At 43.3% G+C, this 22,135-nt stretch overlaps 5 protein-coding genes across 5 annotated transcripts in view; 4 read left to right on the top strand and 1 right to left on the bottom strand.

Moving 5' to 3' along the window:
* anapc16 (anaphase promoting complex subunit 16) overlaps positions 1-2,282 on the top strand; it is a 29,467-nt gene extending 27,185 nt beyond the window's left edge. The window contains exons 3-5 of the mRNA XM_070991072.1: positions 225-378; positions 1,452-1,526; positions 1,616-2,282. Of these exons, the coding sequence (XP_070847173.1) occupies positions 237-378; positions 1,452-1,526; positions 1,616-1,725 (327 nt within the window). The 5' untranslated portion in view covers positions 225-236 and the 3' untranslated portion in view covers positions 1,726-2,282. The remainder of the gene's footprint in view (positions 1-224; positions 379-1,451; positions 1,527-1,615) is intronic.
* sar1aa (secretion associated, Ras related GTPase 1Aa) overlaps positions 1-22,135 on the top strand; it is a 239,404-nt gene that overhangs the window by 69,265 nt on the left and 148,004 nt on the right. The gene's annotated exons all lie outside the window — the stretch shown is intronic.
* On the top strand, positions 3,767-5,598 carry ddit4 (DNA-damage-inducible transcript 4). The gene is made up of 3 exons (XM_070989847.1): positions 3,767-3,906; positions 4,142-4,374; positions 4,477-5,598. Exons 2-3 carry the CDS (start codon positions 4,191-4,193, stop codon positions 4,974-4,976), a joined length of 684 nt encoding a protein of 227 aa, XP_070845948.1. The 5' UTR covers positions 3,767-3,906; positions 4,142-4,190; the 3' UTR covers positions 4,977-5,598.
* On the bottom strand, positions 6,131-11,111 carry dnajb12b (DnaJ heat shock protein family (Hsp40) member B12b). Its single transcript, XM_070991044.1, has 9 exons — positions 10,737-11,111; positions 9,133-9,310; positions 8,902-9,047; positions 8,619-8,792; positions 8,458-8,528; positions 8,130-8,239; positions 7,505-7,677; positions 7,205-7,346; positions 6,131-7,080 (listed from the first exon to the last, which is right to left on the bottom strand). Exons 1-8 carry the CDS (start codon positions 10,867-10,869, stop codon positions 7,225-7,227), a joined length of 1,107 nt encoding a protein of 368 aa, XP_070847145.1. The 5' UTR covers positions 10,870-11,111; the 3' UTR covers positions 6,131-7,080; positions 7,205-7,224.
* Positions 11,770-18,875, top strand: scd (stearoyl-CoA desaturase (delta-9-desaturase)). The gene is made up of 6 exons (XM_070991069.1): positions 11,770-11,951; positions 12,199-12,453; positions 14,165-14,295; positions 14,397-14,602; positions 15,041-15,273; positions 16,318-18,875. The coding sequence occupies exons 2-6, from the start codon at positions 12,222-12,224 to the stop codon at positions 16,515-16,517; spliced, it is 1,002 nt and encodes a 333-aa protein (XP_070847170.1). The 5' UTR covers positions 11,770-11,951; positions 12,199-12,221; the 3' UTR covers positions 16,518-18,875.

Genomic DNA, 22,135 nt, shown 5'->3' with positions numbered 1-22,135 from the left:
AGAAGGATAGTTAGCTTTCTTGCTAGCTAGCTACCTATAGCTAGTTATAGCAGTTGAGCTATCAGAGTTTAAAGGATAGGAAAACTAAAATGTAGCAACTAACGTTAACTTTGGTAGGCTGGTTTGTGATTAACTGCTTTCGTGATTACTAAAACGTTAGGCTTCCACCCTCTTTCACACATTATAGCGGTGACAGTTGTCATTTCTTTGTGTGTGTTTTACAGTATCCTGAAGCGATGGCTGCGTCTTCTTCATCGTCCTCTGCGGGAGGTGTGAGCGGCAGCTCGGTGACGGGCTCAGGATTCAGCGCTTCAGAGCTCATCCCTCCCAGGAAAGTCTTGTACACATATCCCAAAGGCGCAGGCGAAATGATGGAAGGTGTAGTACAACACACGCCTGTCTCTCTCTCCCCAGCAATGCTATAGAAATCACTGTCTTGCAACACATTAAATGTTAGTTTTCTTTAGGGTTGTTTACATTGAGAAAGCACTGGGCCTCCCGTGCAGTCATTGTTTGTACTGAGATTTGAGGCTCCTGCATTGACGTTTACATTCAGGGCACAGAGCTACGCATCTGTTTATCTGAATCACACATGCAAGCCAAACTCTGAGAAAGTCTGACAAGTCTTGCAGCTATTTCTGAGGATATTTCCAGATCCAGATTCCCAAGAGCCTATTCTGTCCAGCGAGAACAAAAAATAATAAATAGCTAAAAATTCCATGGACTGCAAACAGAGACCTTTAACCTGTTTCCCAAGTTGTCCAAGCCAACAAAAAGGACAGCAAGTTGTGACATCCTCCTTGTGTTTCTTGTATAAGGCATTATCAACATGGAAAGCTTTGTTATCAAGCTGTTGTCATCGATTTACTGTTTTCATTATGCAACAATGCAATCATGTTTTTCTTGCATCATACAAAACATCATTCCTGGTTGCCATTGGGATTAAGAAACAGTCACAACTAGCTCAAAAAATACTTAGAAATCTTTGTTATTTTGCAGCAGACAGAATTTTTTAAATTCCAGGCTTTGATGGAGATGGAAGTGTGACATGTCTCATCAAATGACTCGCTATGTTTTTAAGGTTTGGCTTGTAGTTTATCTTTCAGACAGGCGGGTGCTTTGTTTTGCATCAGTGCAAAAGTCTCATGTAGGAATGATTAAATGAGTAGCATAACCAGAGTTATACTAAAGTCATATCACAAAGCTTGTGTCTTCGTTCTGTCTTGCTGAATAGGATTGCAGTGATACAGAAGATCTCACTCTGTCCATCTCTGTTTATTTTAACCTTGAAAGCCCTTTTTACATAATGCTGAAAATTACATAATATTTAACCTGTAGTTCTCTTTCTGCAGTAGCTTGAAATCTCCATTTTGACATTTTCTATTAGCCCAGGCATCTGCTGTGTCTCTTTAAAAAGTCTGTACCAGCTTTTAACTTCTCCTTTTTTTTAGACGGCTCAGACAGATTTTTATGCGAGTCTGTGTTCAGCTACCAAGTTGCCTCCACACTTAAACAGGTTAAACACGGTAAGTCAATACGAGCAAAATGCTTTTTGCTTTGGTTGATCCATGAAAATCTGGGGCCCTGATAATGTAAGAATTGTATATCCTTCCAGATCAGCAAGTGTCTCGAATGGAGAAACTCGCGAGCTTGGTGGAGGAGCTGGAAGCAGATGAGTGGCGGTACAAACCAATTGAACAGCTACTGGGATTCACACCGTCTTAAATAAAAGAGATCCAGATGCCTTTGCTCGATAAATCAGCCAAATAAAAGGAGATGGTTTATTTCGGTTCTTAAATTATATTCCTTCTTCGTGGTTTTATTTTATATCTTAAGTGTGAAATGTTATTTGGAGATACTGAATGTGAGATGTAATATTTTATCCCTTTTACTTTTGTATGAGCATGGTTTGTGCTTTTAAACCCAGCACTCTGAAATAAAACCCTGCCAACAAAATCTCCTTGTTGTATACCAGTAACTAAAGAATTAAAGGTTTTGTAACAGATTATTAACAGTTTTTCCAGCTGGTTTAAGCTAATAAAATTGCTTTGCCAGTCCAATCTGCTCTTAGCCTCAGAGTCAAGGGAAAGAATATCCTTGGCAATGCAATAAATCCCTTGAAGTGAGGCATTGTGTTTCCATGTGGCTGCACTGTAACTCAGAAATCTGGAAACCTGCTGCCTGCTCATTCTGTCCTCTCTCTGTGGGTCTTGAACGCTGCTCACTCCAGTGACGCTTGGAGCAAAACAAAGAGAGCTTGTAAATAAAGTCATACTTGGACATTCCTCGGGTCAGTTGTTTGTTTGCTTGCTGTTGCGTACTTTGTCCTAACCCACTTCACTTCTGTTGCTTAAACCCTTGTGCTGTTGTTTGTTTTATGTTGTCTGAAGCAACATCGCTGTCGTTGAAAATGTACAGTTTTTCTTCCCATGCTCTTTTTTTCCCCTCACTTCTCTGCTGTGTTGACAGCGAGGAAACGTGCAGATCATGCTGTTTTGCACTTTGAGTGAGTGTTTTCAAGCAAATGAGGGGTGGGAACGAACAGTGTGTACCGCTGTGGGTGTAAGTGTCTTAAAGACGCAGCTGGACATTTCAAGACACACCTCTAGCCAGAGTTAAAATGTCCTTTTTCAGAGTTCAAAAGTTCGTTCCTGCCTCACACTTTCTAGGAATTGTCTTTAACAATGTTTGCTCACAGGTCTTAAAAGTCTGTGAAAGTCTATGATAGAGGAGTAAACACCCCCCCCCCAAAAAAAACTTTATGATTACAACTCTTAATTCATCACGTCCTGTCGGAACAGCCTGTTCATACACGTGTTTATGCATCTCAGTTCCTCTCTGACAGAAAGCACAGTCCGTCCCCCTCACGTGTACTTACAGCACTGTATATCTGGCTGCTCTCCAAAAACTTTTCTTTGAGGAAACACTGAGCGTGTCATGTACAGTACGACCCTGCCAGGCTGAACCACTGCAGCCGTTTCTGATTTTCACCACAATTTTGCCGTTTTCTTGCAATTTCCTTGTGATTTCAGTCCGCCACAACTCACTCGAACAAATGGATTGTCTTGTAATTGTATTCATGCAGTGACTTTTACACCTTGAAGCACTTTGATAGCACAAGAACATATTTTGTGGCAGTAATAAATGCTCATAAGATGTAATTACACCTACCCTCCTGGTGTATTTCTGTTGGTCTGCATGTTTTCATTGTTTCCTTTTGGCTGGTAAATGGAGGAAGATCTGTTGCACATCTTTATGAATATAAAACATTTATTGGCATTCATCCATGTAGCTCTAGGTGTGTTATTAATCAGATTGTGTTGATGAGCTGATGTTTGCATCTCTGTGTGGCAGATGAAAAATTCTGATGTAATGCTTGAGCAAAACAGATGACGTAATGTGCACTGCAGCACTCAACCAGCTGAGGCTGCCCTGCATGGACTTGCTGGACTTCTATGCAAACAATAATCTAGATGCTTATACAGCAGAGCCATTTATTAATGCTCATGGAGGTTATTTAACAAAGAAGCACAATCTGATCATTGCAAGCCCAGGCAAGTGTCTGTACATTTCCACAACACTTGGGTCTGCTATTCATCACCCCAACCCCCTTCTCCACCTCCTCCTGTTTGTCTTCTTTCTCTGCTGGCATGTTACCAGGCAAGATACAGCGCAGATGGCGTGCCTCCCTTTTTGATTGGCTGGTTGGCGGTGGGCAGGCGTGGCCTAGCTGCTCCTATATAAACATTGTTGCAGGACAAACCGCAGAGCTTGGCCACTGGTGAAAGAGAGAGTTGGTGTGAGAGACCGAAGTTTCGAGAGAGTTGTTGTTGTAGACAATAACCCTTCAGATAATTAAATGAAACAACGACAACGGACTTGAACACCGCCTTTGTCAAATAAGCTGTAAGTATTATGCTACAATTGCGTTTTTTTGCTAGCTTTGAAGCTAATCCGGACAGTTAAATTGCTGCTAGCTACCGTCAAACAAAGCTGTTAATAATGCTAACTTGCCCATTTCACACACTCCTCAAGAATCTCTACTTAATTTGCCTCATACTGGTGTTTAATTTAACTGCAAATCACTCTCTGCTATGTAGAGTTTGAGTGCTTATCTCTCCTTTTGTGTGCTCATTAACAGCTGACCACAGAAGCAGCTGATTGTGTTGAACACTGCGAAGAGGACAACCATGCCTGCTCTCTCTGCACCCGCTGATCTCGGCAGCTCACCCCCTTCTCCGGTGGACAGCAGTCCCAGGAGGCTGTCCTGGGGCAAACTGGTGCAAAGATTGACTGATTTCAGCACGTCTGCCAACAGCAGCAGCATTGATTCGGGTTCCAACAATGGCAGCAGGAGTGATCTCTCAGACTCAGGTGAGCGACGCTGCAAACATCTGTCACACTTGATGAGAGGGTGATTTACATGTTCCTGTTCATGCATGGTTCTAGTATTGACCCATTATGTCTCTTCAACAGGGTCGGATGTCTCCAGTGACCTGTCTCCCTCTAATGAAGACCTGTTTTATGACCCAATGGAGGAGGCCATCCTGAAAGAAGTGGTGGACCTTATTGCACGAAGCCTGAGAGAAGCCAAAGACTCCGACTGCGCCTTACGATGTGCCAAACTGCTCATTCCCGAGAAACTTCTGGAGCACATCGGACAGGAGCTCCTTCACCTGGCAGCTAGCGAGCCCTGCGGTTTGAGAGGGGCTCTCATCGACCTCTGCGTGGAGCAAGGGGCCGCCTGTGAGAGCATGGCGCAGCTCTCTGTGGACCCCTACCTTGTCCCCACCTTTCAGCTGACTCTGGTGCTGAGGCTGGAGTCTGGCGGGCTGTGGCCGAAAATCCAAGGACTTTTCAGCACAAAGTCTCCTTCCACTCCCGCAGTGAGACAGGCCATTAAACTTAGCACTGGTTTCCGTGTGATCAAGAAGAAACTGTACTGCTCTGAAGAACTGCTCATTGAGGAGTGTTGAGAAATGTAAAGGAGTGCCAATGTTGTATCGTCTGCATTGTTAAAATGCCCAGTAGAGCTCACAGAAGGGCCTTATTTCTATAACTACATGTATATGATGCCTTTTGAAGTGTAAGGATGGACTTTGACGTGATGTAGCCTGTTGTTCCCACTGTAAGGGAGCTGAGGTTAATGGTACCTGGAGCAGGTGTCGCTCCTCACTGAACATAACATGTAACCATCGTGATAAATGTAAACGGGCATTTTGCGACTATTAAGTGCGTACCTCCAGTTTCTATTGAAACTACACAACGGCAGCTAGCTATATGGTTATAATCATCGAAGACATTGTTTTCTTTTTATACATGGCAATTAATTTCAATGCACACCAAGTGATGAATTGTACACCGAGCAACCATTTAGGGACCTTAGTGACTGCTTGAATTCAAGTGCAAAGGCCTACCACTGCTTGCCTTGCGCAGTTAACGTGCAAGCTGCAGCTACGATTTCAACTGTAACTTGATCTTGTATCTGTGTAGACCTGTCCTGCTTTCAACTTTTATTTATTTGACATTCAAATACTCATATCATTGCACTGTTTTTTGTACTTTCATGATTGCAAAATAAATTATTTTTCTTAACAATTCTCTTTTCCTGTTTTCTTTCACGAGGCTGGTGAGATATTCATCATCCATCTGCAGTTTGACATCCAGGTTCAGGTTTCCAATGGAAACAGTGACTGTATGAGGCAAAAGTGTGTTTGATTCTGCAAAATACGAAGCTGACAAACCACGCTAGAATACCAAAATACCCGTCGTAGTGCAGAATCAGATCAGCTGACAGACATGAGTCAGCCACATCTTGCAGAACAATAAGCTTCAAAACTTTAAGCAAAATTAGCAATAACAAAATCTGGTAAGCCAAAAAGTAGAGGCAGAGGTTCAGCTGCTGCCAAACACAGCTGAGCACGTTTGCGGTGAAAGAATGTGGTGCTGCAGTTCCTGCCCGGCACATGCTGCACGTCGCCCAAAAATGTGAACGTGCACAAAGCCATGTTTCCAGTTCCCAGTCACGGCCAGCCGGCTGACGGACCTGATGTGCCGAATGTGCTGACTGAGCTTTTGTTTCCACATTCTGTGCTTGTCCTGCTCGGAGAGATGAGTCACCGCCAACACGTTTAAGCATCCATATTTATTTTCATCCGGGAGTAAAAACAAGGTGGAAAAAGTGAGCAATACCTGTACTGATTTCTTAGTCCAACAATCCATTTCTCAAATAAATAATACAAAAAATAAATAGCATACTATAAACTTAAAAAGTGTGACAACAATTGCTTTTTCCAACAGATGACAGAGACATAACGCTCCAAAACTAGAACCTGTTAAAGTCCCACTTTGTGGGTAGGCACGTCTCTCATTCTCTTGGCTTTTATTGTGAAGTGTCATAAAGTTACACTATAGAAGTCTATCTTTTAAACAGTTAAAGGATGCAAAGTGTAAAGGGACATTTCCTAATTGTTACCTCACACACACCCTGCAGAAGGAGACAAATCTCAGGTGTTCAAGTGTCTGACAAACCTTAGGCATGAGCATATATTCATCAGAGGTTTCACATTATTCCTGCATAGTTTCAGAATGTGCATTTGAAGTCAAATCAGCAAATCCCCCTCAAACGCATCTCCTCCACCGATTTGACTGCATAAAATGAAAGAGGAAGCATTCGCTGTGGTATCTAGTCAACTGCTACATGAATAACATCCGTACGACTATATCTAACCTCACTATGTTCTGGTTTCATATTGCATTCTCACAAAAACCATGAAGTGACCTCTGTCGGCTTCACGGCTCCCAGTCGAAACCGGGGCTTGGCGGCTTTCCAAACCCCATTCTTGTCGGAAGGACAAGCTATTTTAAGTGGCTTTTCCATTTCAAAATATTATTTTAACTTTATATATTTTCATTTCACATACTAAAATTCCACAGAAACAGCGTAAACCAGTTCGTGTGGTCAGTTTGATGCAGATTGGTGCTGGTTTGTTTGTGTTGCATGTTGAGTCATCGTCAGTCTCCAGATTGTTAAAGCTCATCTATTTACAGCCAAAAATCTTTTGTGTTGATTCTGGAAACCTGGAGACAGAAAGAAGAAAAAGAAGAACATTTTTTTTTTTTACTTTTGTGAACTGAAACATGCAGGTACTCACAACGAAATGCGTTCAGAAAGGAGAGAAATGCTTTGGTCTGGAGGACTTACTTTTTAGCATGAAAGCAGCATCAACCGTGTAATGAAGCCGCGATCTCGGACAGCTTGGCGCAGCTTGGTGTGCGAGCCCTCTGTGCTCTTTGGTACAGATCAGTGTCTCCAAAATAGCGAGCTCTGTAAAGCATGCCTTCCTCTGCAGGAAACAAGAGAGACAATTCATGAAAGATATATGAGGGGTAATAAAAACCAGAATACGCCTTTAATCATTTTCCCAGAACTGATAACGGCGGCCAATACTCCTGGTTAAATTAAAAAACAAGCAAGCACGATTTGTTGTCCTGGCAAACATACTTTGTTGTTTCTCCTTCCAGCAATTGTTGCGAAGGTTGGAGACATAATCATCCTCCACCGTCCGCTCCAGGTTCTTCAGATTCACTCCGGTGAACTCTTTGGAGAAATGCTCCCCCACATAATATGGCACCTTCAGGTTCTCAGTCAGCCTCTTCTGTGTGTAACCTGCTGACCTGAGCCAAGACGGGACAGAGTGTGGGAGAGATATCACATGACCGAGCGCAGCACGAGGACGACAGATCCGGCACCGTCTGTCTCTGCTAATGTGACTCACGGCTGATAATGTCTCGCAAGACGGGCCAGAAACTACAGACGTGTATCTGAAACACAAACACGGAGAGAGGCCGGCAGTCCTCGCAAGCACAGAGGAGGCCTGTGAATATTTGGAAATGACAAGGCAGAATCAAGATGCCCCTTCTAAACCAATGAAGACACTCAAAACTCAATACAATGAATCTGTCTTAGGAAGCTGCAAAGATTATGAAACCTATTTTTGGGCTGGTTAATCTATAAATCGGTGACATTTGAAGCACGGTCATGAACTTGGTTTGGAAATTCTTTTGCAGAACAACAGTCAGTGCTGTTGTTTAACATCCGGCAGGCGTTCAGAACAGATGACACTCACGGCCTGAAGCTGAGGCTGTAGGCGGGGCTGTTGACCATGATCTGACTGAGGGCTGACACAATAACCAGGATGAGGATGGGCATGACCTGCACGAAGAGAGCGAGGCCTCCCTGCAGGGAAAACACGTCAGTGTCAAGGCCTCAGCAGCTGAATCATTCAGCAGACTGTGTTTGCTTTGTTTTAAAGAATCCCTGAAAGACACTTGAGTATTGCTGAACGCGCCTCAAAGGTCAAATTACAGATGACTCAACGTCTCCCCCTGCTGTTTAACAATTACATTACACTATTTGCATATCTGCAGTTTGCAGGAGCTCTAATAATAACTCACATCTCGCGGTCGCTCCCTTCTCTCTCGCCTCGGGTAACGCATCCGCCCATTAGTGTACACATTAGCATTGCCTAGATTAATAAGCACATGTTAGCAGACAGATCATAATGAGCATTATAATAGCATTATCACAAGCTTAGCATGAAAACAGTGACACTAACTTGAGGGGTAACCTCCTCCGAAGAACATATTAAAGAGGTCTTCAGGGGAAATATCTGGCTCGAAGTTCTCACTGTCCGGGCCTTGTCTGGAAGGATGCCTCCTCTCATCTCCACATTGATCGTACTGTCTTCTTTTGTTAGCATTGCTCAGAACAGCATACGCATTCCCGATAGCTGCAGGAAAGGAGACATTATGAGATCATGACTGAGCACAGGGGCTAAAACACAGCTTCTCTAACCATAATTATTAATTAACTGATGGGGTCACGTTTATGCGGGTCACCTTTAAATGCCTCTGTAGCGCCTGGAGCGTGATTCTTGTCCGGATGGAATTTCAAAGCAAGTTTTCTATATGATCTTTTGAGCTCGTCCTCGGAGGCGTCTGCCTGGACCCCAAGAATTTCATAGAAGTCTTTACATTGTTTTATCCTGTGTGGAGAAGACGTGATTCTCTGTGTCAGGAGTGAATTATTCCATCAAACGGACACTAGAGTCCCATGATTTTCTGCCTTACCTCCTCACAGCATCGAGCTGATCTGCCGTGTAGGCTTTTGAAGTGTCCGAAGGCTTTTCTTCTGGTCTTGTATTCTCACTGTTGGTCTGCCGCTGTCGAGGCCCGGAGACCCCGCCGAAGTCTGATTGGCCGCCTTGTCTCGGCGTGAATCCATTCTTTGCTATTAGCTCCAGCAGTACTAGAAGGGATACAATACCAGTGATGTGTACATTAGAAAATAGATAGACAAGCACCTAAAATACACTTGAATTCCCTGCACGAGTCCCTCACATCAACAGAGGCTGTAACACAGTCCCCTCAAGCACAGAAAGTGTTATTATTAGATAACTACAGCAGCTACATCAGGCCATTAATACAATATTGACAGAGCAGCAGCTGTGGTGCCTTTTAGGAATCTCACATTAATATCTATCTTACGTTGCAGGCTCCGGTTTCTCTGCCTATGGTCTTTTTTCCATCTGGAGATTATGAGCAAACGCTAATTAAAATGAAACAATGTTCTAATTTAACCCATAGGTTGCAGGGAGTTTCATAAAAAAAACCCCAGATATCACATAATTTGAGACCAAATGCCTAAATATCAACATCTATTCATGTATATTTACAGGAAAAGAAACAGAGAGCTCAGCTAGAAGAGTCATATAAGATAAGAACTAACAGTACTGGAGCCTTTCCAGAAACTCTTTTAAGCTACTATATGTCATAATATTACATCCTCTTCGATATAATGTGTCTTAAGTACATACATTTAAGATGCATTGCTATATACGAAAATACTGATAATACTGCATATTGGTGTGACAGCATGTTAGGGATTAAAAAGGACATTTTTGAGACAGAAATTATGTGGAGCACAAGAAAACAACTCAACTGGAACAGTAAGAATGTCTTCACTCACTGTCATATAGTCCTTCAGACCAAAATGCCCATGATTTATACCATAATAATCAAAATCTCATATCCAATACTGTCAGACACCTACATGTTATATATTAGAACACTCAAAATGCACCATACCAAGTTGTTTGTGGATGACGGACATTCATCCAGGATGCACTCAGCTGATTGCAGCTGCTGTAACTGCTGCAGTCGAAATGTGTAATGACTGTGGGTAATGGATGTGTGCATTTCCAGAGTGTGTGTAACATGTCATATGACGTGAGGCAGGTCATAGCATACAGGTATGGACATATGTATGTGTAATACCAATGATTTGAATGATAAAACATGGGAATGGCTCTTTGGGATCTGGATTCTTTGGAGTCTTTGTGCCCACTTCTCGGATAGGTTTAGCTATCTAACGGAGCAACCGATAACAAGTGCTATCACTGACACCCTGAACGCATCTGATCCATGCTGAGCAGATGTACATAATAATTAATAATAATAAAAAAAATCAGAAGCAGTTTAATGTATCTTGAAATGACAACATTATGATATAAATCAGCTGGGATGATTAACAAAGATACTAAACCAGCTAGCTCGTATGCTATCGAAGGCCCCGGCTACATGCGCCGCAGAGCTCATCCGGGATGCAGGTGATGCTGCCGGTGATGATGCAGCGCACCTCCGCCGCATGCCTCGGCTCCGCCATTTGAACTCACCCTTCGCTTTCTCTGTCGGGAAGAGTCTCTGCGCCTTCTCCAGAAACCTCTGCGCCTTCTGCGGCTGGCCGCCGGTCAACGCCGCAGTTGCAATGTCAATGCAGCGCTCCGCCTCGTCCCTGTTTACTTCCATTGCAGCGGGCAACGGGGGCAGCGGCTAACTGGACCAGAAGTAAATAAAGGCGCCTGGTGATGACGTCACATGGATGCTGCAATTAAACCGAGTGTCAGTTGGCGACTTGAATTTGTCCGCGTGTCACCGTTTTCGCTGCAGGTGTAGGAAACACCTGAGGTTTAATAAAGGGTAGCCCTGTTTGCAGATGTGAACGCGGTGCCGGCTCTCTGCGCTGCTTCGTTTCTCCACTAGATGGAGACAAAGCGTCTGTTTCCAAAAGCGGCCCCGTGCAGGCGAATGTTTAAATCAACCCTCTTTAATGTGGCTCCCGTGTCGTGGAATTGTCTCCTCAATTCAACGTCACCTCAGACTGTGTGTTTCACAACACCAGTCATAGTCTTTTTTTTTTTTTTTTTTTAACATATATTTTTTGACTGAAATAAATTAGATCAGAATTCAGAACATGTTGATGAATCACTGTATAGCTATAGTTTATAGAGACAAAATTGTTCTCATGAGGGGTTTTAATAAATCTAAAATATTCAGTTTCTGGCGCTCAACAGCTCTAATGTTACGTTATGTTCTCATCATCAAGTTTTTTGGGGGGATTGTGGTGACGTCACAGAGCAAGCATCTCTGTATTTCCCTCGTGTGGGTGGATGGCAAGGGGGGGGGGGTCCCTCAGCCGCTGGATTTGCTGTACAGTAACTTGTTTTGTTCCAGTTTCATCGTTGAATTTCACACTTGCTCTACTCGTTTTAATCCACGTGTGAACGGAAACATGGACGCGCATAACTCAGTACGTGTCTAGACAGCAGCAGCTGCTCTCCAGGGGAGGTAAATATATGCTACATCTGGCAGGAGAATGAATAAAAGGTGAACAGCAGATAAACAGGCAGCCAATCAGAGTCCGAGGTTGAGGCGGCATCCGAGCGGTGATTGGTCAGTCGCACCTCGAGCTCCGGCTCTTATTGATTCGTCCGCTGCAGAGCTGACTATCACTCTCTCTTTTCTAGGTTACTGTAGTTTTGGGTGAAGCAGGGCAGCTTCATCTCCCGTTAACACGCCAGATCTCTTTTCCACTCGTCTGCCGGTCTTTGGTGAGTTATTTATCCGCCATGTTTCTGTTCCACAGGTGTAATATCAGTGTTACGCAGCGCAGCAAATGTCGTATGTCAGCTAGAAATCAGCATCATCGTTACATGACCATCCTCACCCTCACCAGCAGCGCCAGCTAGCTTAGCTAGCTAGCACAGAAATAATTAACATTCACCGTGCGAAGGTGTTTTAGCCCGTCACACAAACACCCGACATGACCGATTTCTCTCCGCTTTCTTTGCCGCTCAGAGCATCACCGAGCCGCTGCCACGATGACGGAGGCGGAGGCGTTGGAGAAGAAGCAGCACAAGTCCAGCAACGGGAATGTTCTTCCAGAGGCCACCAGAGAAGACGTGTTTGATCACACATACAGAGAGAAAGAAGGCCCCAAACCTGCCAGGATAATCGTATGGAAAAATGTCATATTGATGACTCTATTGCATATAGGTGCCGTGTACGCCATATTCCTCATCCCTTCCGCATCTTCTTTGACCTTGCTTTGGTGTAAGTAAAAATCCTACCTGTTAACAGCATTTCTGATTGTGGCGTTTTAGCCTTTTTTTATCCTGATAATGGAATACATGGTGTTTTACCTAAATCACAGCTGTTATGTCAGCAGCCCGGCCCACTCTCTCACCGCTGGCGCATGCATAGGATCTGTGCATGTTCCTCCCAGCGCGCTGGATGTAGAGGGATTATAGATGAGGCATATTTCAGCAGAGATTAAATGTCACAGCATGCATCTCGAGGCTGCAACCTGCACAGTGCATGCTTGGGAAGAAAATAACTTCTTAACAACATGGGGCCAACTACCTTTTTAGCAGGAATGCAGACAAAGGAGGAGCAGTCTGTTAATTACATAAACCGCACGCTGCGTTTGGTTAGAAATCACTGGGATGAGTATTTCTCATGAGTCAAAACCACGGGGGTTGCACTTGTGAAGAGATCATAATGCTTCTAGTCTTATCATACGTGCAATCATCTCATGGTTTTATCCACCCAGTCATCATCTGATATGATGTAATTACATTCCCCAGAGAGCGTCACCGTTCCATATAACAAGTCTTTGCTTCCTTCCTGTTTAGTAAATCTCTTGTGAAACAAGTAGACTAGTGTAAACTATTTTGATCAAGGGAAAAATTTTATGATTTTCTGGAAGAGACATTTTGCAGGAAAGCTAGTGGGATCACGATCATGATCATTTGGACGCAAAGTCACAAGTGTTTTGCCTCTAATAAAGAGGAAAAAGCCCTATAAACTACAGTCTGTTAACCGCATGACTGCAGCCAAGGCTCTTATACATTTTGTACCTCAGTGACTGCCGTAGTGAGTCTGACAACCAGCACATTGTGAAGTTTGCACATGCCTCATGGTCCTGCTTTAAACTAGTTTTATAACTGCCGGTGTTCGAATTGAACGTGTCAAAACCAACGACATGTGCGCTGATTGCAGATGTCACCACCCAACCTGCAAGCACTATAATTTACAGACAAGATATTGAGATTGTCGAGTCTTTAAGCGTTTGCGGGCATCGTAAGTGACAGTCCCTTTGATAGAAATACACATGTGCTGAGTAAGGAAAGCAAACACCTTTGTTGTCTGAGGCAGCTTGCCAGGGTCCAGGTCAGCGGACCTCTGTTCTATAAGTCTGTTATTGAGTCACTTTTCACTTTTTCTTTCGTGTGCTGACATGCATCTCTTGACTTCAAACAGAATTTTTGGCAGAAAAGTCGATCCGAACTGTAAAACCAACAGCAGACCCCATAATATCTGACAGACCCGCCACGCCTCAGACAACCCCCAGTCAAAACTATCAGCTGTGTAAAGCACCATCGCATCTCCAACCATTCTTTTTCCCACTAATATTGTGACTTTTCCTGTGTTTTTTGCCCTGTTTTGCAGTTTTTATTGCTGTTGTGGCAGAGCCTGCTATCCCTTTGGGACAAATAAAAGTCCCGACCTTGTTAATTTCAGCTTTTTGAGAAACTATTTTACTGTTTATGGGTGGCAGTCTCTCCTTCAGCTACACAGATGTCATAATGTCACATACATGGCTGTCACTTATTACAGGATCACCTTCAAGCCCTAACAATGACAGCACCAGTGTGCACAAAATGTCTGATGCCTCAACGTTGCATTGTGCAGTGGAGTGCTTTGGTGGAGGGGATGAGCGGAAGGTGGTCACACTAATTTGCTGATGCATTTCTCTCCACAGCTGTACTTTGTTTTTTGATAAGTGCTTTAGGAGTCACTGCAGGAGCTCATCGCCTGTGGAGTCACAGATCCTACAAGGCCGCGTTACCTCTAAGGATCTTTCTTGGCGTTGCTAACTCCATGGCGTTTCAGGTACCTAAAAGTGACAGTTGTGATAATAGCAGCTTTCATCACTGTGTAAGTACCATGTTGTGTGTACAGCGTGTGTAATCTGTCTTTGCTTGAACCCACAGAATGATATCTTTGAATGGGCTCGAGACCACAGGGTTCACCACAAATATTCAGAGACAGATGCTGACCCTCACAACGCCGTGCGGGGCTTCTTCTTCTCCCACATCGGCTGGCTGCTGGTGCGCAAACACCCGGACGTCATTGAGAAAGGACGCAAGCTGGAGCTCAGTGACCTGCTGGCCGACAAAGTTGTAATGTTTCAAAGGAAGTAAGTGGCTTTTCCATTTCATCTCACGGTTAAATATCAGCCTGGGAGGATTTAGGTTTAAAAAAGTTGCACTTTACTCCTTTGGCAGGTAGCCTGGACGTAACGCATGACTGTTTCATAACTTCATTTCCTGATAATATATCAAATTCTAATGCGGAGCAAATAAAGGAAAAATAAACTCCTCCGGCTAGTGCGATTGACCTGCCGCTGCTGCAGAGTTCTGTCTGTTGAGCAGGTTTTATTAGTCATTCGGCTCAAACTAGGTGGCAGTTGCCAACACATTATTCTTGCATGTGCAAATTGACTCAAGTTTGGGTTGTGTGAAAACTGTGTCACGCGGACGAAGGTCAGAGAGTGAAGAGTCTGACGAGCATTAGTGTGTTTCATGTAATGTACTGTGCTGAATACACAGCTCCGCTCTCTCTGCTTCCTCTGCAGGTATTACAAGCCGTCCGTGCTGCTCATGTGCTTCTTCGTCCCCATGTTCGTGCCTTGGTGCCTGTGGGGGGAGTCCCTGTGGGTGGCGTACTTCATCCCAGCTCTGCTGAGGTACACCCTGGTGCTGAACGCCACCTGGCTGGTCAACAGCGCCGCTCACATGTGGGGAAACAGACCCTATGACAAGAACATCAACCCCAGGGAGAACAAGTTCGTCGCTTTCAGCGCCATAGGTATGAAAAACACGCAGGTGTGATCTGTTTTTTAAAGAACAGACAAAGAGCGATTAACAACATGAAGCGAACTTGGTGATAATGATGATAAAACTTCATTTGTACGCCGCTTTTCTGAACAAAAAGTCTGTTCGCTCTAATGAAAGTTGCTCATCAGGCGACAGAGACCTTCTCTGGCGGAGGCAGCTGACTCGTCGCCCTCCAATAATTTATGAATAAGGCTTTTTGTTCTTATTGGACATCACACAGACGTAGAATTGGACGCAGCTTCTTCATTTTCTTGAACAGAACATCTGACTCATAAAGCCGCGAAGTCCGCAGACTCGCGTCCTGCATCTTCTGATGTGGAGCTTCTTACGGTTTATTGAAGTGATGAGCTCATGCTGCGCTGCCGTCAGAGGACCTCTTCATCGTCACTCTGTGTGTGTGCGTGTGTGTGTGTGTGTGTGTGTGTGTGTGTGTGTGTGTTACTCATTGTAGCAACATGAACCTGTTTACTCAGTCACATTGTGGGGGACTTTGCGTCCTTGTGTGTGTGTGCCAATGTATTACCGACATTGTGGGGACAAAAATCTGTTTACACAGTCAAGCTGTGGGGACTCGCTGTACTTGTGAGGACAAAATGCCAAGTCCCAGTATCATTCAATTTGAGGGTGAAGAGTGGGGTTAAGCTTAGCGTTAGGCGAGGAGTGGTCTATGTAAGTCTGTGCAACGTCACCAGAAGTGATGAAAACCCTAACGCTTGAACAGCAGCGCTGTTTACGGCTGAGGTGCTGTGACAAAATGCTTGTAATGTTCAGCAAAACCCTGATTTTTATAAATTGCATCCACATTTTGGCAGCTCACATGATATTCCGCTTTTACGGTTGATTTTTAGTGGATTTCATCATCAGATTCTCTAAAATCGCTCTAAAACAGCCCTTAATGAATCTTAATGTACAGTGAAGATCCTCCAGCTTTGCAGAGTCTGACACACATCACGTCCTGCGAACTGTTTCCTGCTTTTCGTGCGATTTGCTGACCACTGTCCCTTGTACCTTACAGGTGAGGGGTTCCACAATTACCACCACTCCTTCCCCTATGACTATGCAACCAGCGAGTTTGGCTGCAGGTTGAACCTTACCACCTGCTTCATCGACCTCATGTGCTACTTGGGCCTGGCGACGGACCGCAAGAGGGTGTCCCACGAGCTGGTCCTGGCCCGAATACAGCGCACGGGAGACGGAAGCCACCGGAGTGGCTAAGATTGTTGAATTGTGGTCAGCTTCGAGGCAAAACAACCGAAAAGAAGAAGCTTCACAGTCTTTTGACAGCTATACATTTCTCATCCTCTGAGGATAAACGTCAGCTTCGTGAGGGCCTTGACCACATTTTGCTTGTTTTTGTGGTTTTTGTAGCTGTACCTAAACAAAATTGTTCAAGATGGATAACAAACACGTTTTGCTAAGCTCTTGGCCTCGGTTTCTGTTGCTCAGTCAGGCCAAGGTCTTGCAAAGATGTTTTAGATTTGAAGTAGATGCATTTTAAAAGTCCACTTCATCCTCCGCTGTTTCGCCACTTTGGTGTGCATTCTTCATGCAAAGTCATGTAGCCGATCATTTTTATGTAAGTATTACTCAATTATTAATCCAAATAGAGAAGAAGTGGAGCACTGAAACATGGACTAACATCACAGCTGATGAGGGGACTGTTGCCTTTTATTGTAGTTTACATCAAGTTTTTACAGTTCTGACATGAATTCACTCCTTGAGCGCTCTACGATGTGAAAACAAGGGACGAGAGTTTGAATCATATTTCGGGGGAATTAGGAAAAAAGTTGCTGGCTTTAATGAAATATGGCACACGGTGGAAGAGTGAGGGAACCCAGACCATCTTATAACCCGGCTATACCCACAGCCGGTACGCCAAAACTGTACATGCAGTGCTTGTTGCAGTGTGTACCCCGGATTTCTTCTGATTGAACCAAATATGTAGAAAAGTCAAAGGCTTTAGAAGAAGACGCACACAGGCTTTATTTAGTGTGTGCTGTAATGAAGTGGAGCTTGGGATGAAATTAAAACTGCCGTTCAATATTAACAGGAAATGCTACGTGTAATTTTAACTTAGACTCATCGACTTTTGTTGTGTTTTAATGAATATATCATATTGCCAAAAGCGTGCCAATCGTCCACACGTTTCTAACAATCCGAAAGGTCCGCTAGAGCACACGAGCCGCTTCTCCACTTCATTGTGCAGGTTTTTTAACATTGTGGCATCAGTGGCTTTGCTTCCTTCTTGAGAGTTCACCCAACATGTCCGTCTTTCTGTCCCGAAAACACCTGCAGCAGAGATCTCGCCGGTTGATGTAGCAGCCAGTCACGTGACAGTTCTGGTGTTACAAAGCAACTTGCCGCCCATGCATGATGATGTGCTGTAGTAGGTGTTGTAGTGAGGTGTTTCGTCGGTGACTCTAATGGCAGAATCGTGTCTATTTTTGTAACGTACTGTGGAGCTGCGTCGCTTTTGGATCATCAGAACTGTTGCTGCGGTGGTTTCTGAGGCGGGGGTCTGGTTTCCCTTCGATGATCGTCACAGCAGAATTTCAGGTGCATCGATGTTTGTGTCCATCTTCAATTCTGGTGTGCGGAATGCTTATTATTATTATTATTTATGTATTTATTTAGGGTTTTTTTTCCTTATTGACTAAAAAAAAAAAAGATTGTTCTGAGCCGAACATTTTTCTGCATTCCGAGATTTGGCCGTAGAGCTGCAACGATTCATCGATTCACGATCGATTCATCGTTCCAGTCACTTTTCAAATGCTGCTTTTCTTTGTCATTTATGACGGTAAATGAAGAGTCTTGGGCTTTGGGGCTGCTAGTTGGACAATAGAAGCGATTTGAAGACGTCACTTTGGGCTCTGGGGAATTTTTCGCAATTTTTGGACATTTTATAGATTTAACGATTGATCGGCAATGAAAATCATTCGTTACAGACCTATTTGTCAGAAAGTCTCATAAAATAACATATATATCAAATTGGAGCACCTGTTTGTTTTTTCCCCAAGAGTCAGGATACAACCTAATGCCTTATGACTTACATCCATTCCTGATCAGTGAAGACAAAAAGGTTCAAACGCCACAAAACAAATCTGACCGAGGTCTATGTTTACAGGCCAAGGCACCAGGTGGAACACCGCTTTTATTCTGAGCATTTAATTTAGGCAAATGGTAGCATGACAGCATTTAGGTACTGTAAAGGCCAATGGAGGATTGGTTCATTTTCAAAGAAGCAGATACAGCTTGACGCCTGGCGCCAACGTTCAGTCGTGAGATTTAACGTAGAAAATACGAGCCCTGATGGATGTGCCAACTAGTTCCGACCCATCGCGGCATCGCAGTATGAAAACCTCCAAACCAGGTGCTTCACGAGGAATCTCCTGACCAAACCCGACAATACGTCAAAGCCATGCAAACGACTCCTGCTGCCCAGAGCGCCAAATTCAACTCTTTCCTGATGACGAGGAGGGTCAGAAGGTCGTCACTCTGAATGATTACGTCAAATCTCAACTGTATTCTGAAATAAAAGTCACAATATTTTCAATACACTCGTAATTCAAAACACTTGTTGCTCTCCTGTTTTTTTTTATTCTTTGTGTCTCTGCATCCAACTGAACACTTCAGTGTTCATGTTTCCCTGCAGAGCTCTTTTTAAACGTGTGTTTTTTAATTGGATTCTGGGAGTTTGAACTCGTTTCTGCCTCCTGGACTTTGCCATTTGAGGGCTCAAAGTGTGGATCTTTTTATGTGAGCTGTCAATGGCAGGTCAGACAGAAGTGAAACTGATGATCCAGCTGCAGCAGCAGGAAGCATTTAATCTTGATTCTGTGTAGAATGAGGCCAGAGGCTGTCAGGGGGTCTAGAGCTTGAATGATTAACAGGGCTGGATTCAGGCTTCAGCATTACACAGTATCTGGAAAGACGTTTTTAATAGTCCTGCATTTGAGACAAGAAAAAAAAAAAAAAAAGGTTAGTTGAATCCCTAATTTATGAAATAATCTTTTATTTTGTCTATAAAATGTTAACATTTCTAATTCAGAGGAGTTGAAATATAAAGCAGCATAAAATAGAGGTAGAAGTACCTCAAACTTGTACTTCAGTTTAATAAATGGACGTAGTTACTTTCCAGCACTGCTGAGCTTTCAGCCCACACATACTCCTTTCTAATACGTCTGAAAACACCCGACATTTAATAAATGAGTCAAGATTAGATATTCTACTTTAACTCCATCACACAGTTATGGTTAGTGGTGAATTAGCAGTATCAGAATTTGTTTACAAAATCAGCTCATAAAACATGATTCAGTTACAACCCACAACAGAAAAATGCTGCTCGTACAAAAAAAAAGCAAAATTTGCTCCAGTACATGACCTGAATATTTCTCTCACAGCTGTTTTTGTGTGCAGATGTGCAACAATCTGCAGCTCTCTGGTAGTAACCCAACTGGGACTCGTCTGAGTGTTTTTGGCTCCCTGACGAGGTTTAACACTGGCTTCAAAACTGACCCAGTGTCAGTGTTATTTTTATGTTACTGTTGGGGAACTGGATCAAAACAACCAATCAGCTGGACGCTTTTCTACCCACTGGTACTGGGTAAAATAAACTAAGCCCTGTGTTTGTCGTGTGAGGGGTAAAGAACACAGAGCATCCAGCTTGCTGCTGACATAAGCAAGTCAAATATATCCAAACTGTGCAATGCTGCAGTTATTTGCTCTTGCCTGCGGATGAAGATTGCACTCTGAAAATGTGTGAAATGGTTTGCACAGTGCAGAGAGGAATGTGGGACCAGTGTGCTGACCAGAGACCAGCTTATATTACATCAGAGAGGAGTACAGGGTTTGTGGGTGTGACATTGCCTCCAAAATGTTGTTGAGCAAAGCTCTCCAAAGGTGAAACAATTATTCAGTTAGTGGATCTCTGAAGTCATTTAGAGAGCAAAAGAAAAAAAAAAGCCTCAAACATCCTCACTGACAGTGAAAATGACTGTTCATTTAGCCCATAAGTAAAAGTGGTAATACCACACAGTGATAATAAAACGTAGAGCCAATTTTAACTACATTATATGTTGTTGTAACTTCATCTATAGCAATGCTTTTAAATATATACGGAAAAAAATGGAGTAAGTATAACCCAAATACTGGTGGAGTGAAAAGTACTCAAGTACAGTAAAGTACAGTAATACACTGAATTACATTCCACCATTTTTCTCACTTTATTTCAGTCACTGGGTGAAAGAAGTACTCAAATATTTTACATAAGTAAAAGCAGCAATACCACACTAAATGTTGTACTTAAGGGAAAGTATTAGCACCAAAATATACAGTCAAGTCCAAAATTTTTCATACCCCTGGCAGATTTTGACTTAAAGTTACTTTTATTCAACCAGCAAGTTTTTTCTTGATTGGAAACGACACAGGCGTCTCCCAGAAGATAATAAGACGATGTACAAGAGGCATCGTTGTGAACAAAAATATTTCTCTCTGGCTGGGCCACTGCAAAACGTTAATGTTTTTGTCCGCTAACCATTTCTTCACCGCTGTGCATGTTTTGGGTCGTTGTCATGCTGGAATGTCCACTGGTGCCCAAGGCCAAACTTTCTCTGCAGACTGCCTGATGTTGTTGTTGGGAATCTTGATGAATTGCTGTTTTTTCATGGTGCCGTTCTCTGTGATTCAGTTCCCTGGTCCATTGGCTGAAAAACACCCCCAAAGCATTAGGTTCCCACCACCATGTCTGACAGTGGGGATGGTGTTCTTAGGTTGAAGGCTTCTCCTTTTTTTATGCCAAATGAAGGATACATCATCGTGGCAAAACAATTAAATTTTTGTTCCATTTGACCATAAAACAGAAGACCAGAGGTCTTCTTCTTTGTGCAGATGAGCATTTTGCAAAGGCCAAGCAGGCTTTTGTGCGCCTTATCTGGAGAAGTGGCATCCTCCTTGGTCTGTGTCCATGGAGCCCAGCAGTGTGCAGTGTCCGTTGGACTGTCTGCCTTGAGACGTTGCCACCAGCAGAGTCCAGATTCACCAGGACGGCCTTGGTGGTGATCCTTGGATTCCTTTTCAACTCCCTCACTAATGTCTTGTATTTTTTAATAATACTTTGCACTGTAGCTACTAGAACCTGAAAACATTTAGATATGGCCTTATAGCCCTTTCCTGACTTGTGAGCAGTCACAATGCCTCTGTCGTAGCCATGGCTGTCCACACACCAACTGCAGAGGGCTGCTGTTTTTCACCTGTTGAGCTGATTAAAACAGCTGTTCCCAATGAATCAGGGTAATTAGGATGCTTTAGAACAGCTTGGACTATTTGGAATGGTATACTTTGGATTTTCCCACAGAGTGTGACAGTTTGCAAAGGGTATGAATAATTTTGGACATGCCACTTTTTGTTCAAATGTAAATAAAAGCTGAGAAATATTTTTTTCCACAACGATGCCTCTTGTACATCATCTAATTATCTTCTGGGAGACGCCTGTGTCGTTTCCAATCATGAAAAAAACTTGCTGGTTGAATAAAAGTAACTTTAAAAGTCCAAATTTGCCAGGGGTGTGAATAATTTTGGGCTTGACTGTACTTAAAGTACCAGTACTGGATTATAATTATTGAGGCATTAATGTGGAAGCGTCACTTTCTATGCTGCCATGCAGCTTAATCTGTAATAATACAGATGAAGCTGTCAGATAAAAGCAGTGTGTGGGGTATTTTTTAAGTCGGTTTTATTTCCAATCTGATGCATTCTCTGTGTTCCTTTCCATCCTTTTTTTTTTTTAATCTTATTTTTACTACTGCCAGCACTATTGTCCAACTTATTTTTCGTAA

Source organism: Chaetodon trifascialis, chromosome 21 (genome assembly GCF_039877785.1).
Source record: "Chaetodon trifascialis isolate fChaTrf1 chromosome 21, fChaTrf1.hap1, whole genome shotgun sequence".
NCBI classification, from domain to species: domain Eukaryota; kingdom Metazoa; phylum Chordata; class Actinopteri; order Chaetodontiformes; family Chaetodontidae; genus Chaetodon; species Chaetodon trifascialis.
Note: the sequence above shows the minus strand (reverse complement) of the source record. Positions and strands in the feature narration are given on the sequence as shown.

Bases quoted from the DNA above. Each gene is read 5' to 3' on its own strand.
- ddit4 (XM_070989847.1), top strand. From the start codon at position 4,191: ATGCCTGCTCTCTCTGCACCCGCTGATCTCGGCAGCTCACCCCCTTCT. The intron at 4,375-4,476 runs GTGAGCGACGCT...TCTCTTCAACAG, and splicing joins GAGTGATCTCTCAGACTCAG to GGTCGGATGTCTCCAGTGAC.
- dnajb12b (XM_070991044.1), bottom strand. From the start codon at position 10,869: ATGGAAGTAAACAGGGACGAGGCGGAGCGCTGCATTGACATTGCAACT. The intron at 9,048-9,132 runs GTAAGGCAGAAA...TTCTCCACACAG, and splicing joins CAGCTCGATGCTGTGAGGAG to GATAAAACAATGTAAAGACT. The intron at 8,529-8,618 runs GTTAGTGTCACT...TTATTAATCTAG, and splicing joins CGGAGGAGGTTACCCCTCAA to GCAATGCTAATGTGTACACT.
- scd (XM_070991069.1), top strand. From the start codon at position 12,222: ATGACGGAGGCGGAGGCGTTGGAGAAGAAGCAGCACAAGTCCAGCAAC. The intron at 14,603-15,040 runs GTAAGTGGCTTT...CTTCCTCTGCAG, and splicing joins GTTGTAATGTTTCAAAGGAA to GTATTACAAGCCGTCCGTGC. The intron at 15,274-16,317 runs GTATGAAAAACA...TGTACCTTACAG, and splicing joins CGTCGCTTTCAGCGCCATAG to GTGAGGGGTTCCACAATTAC.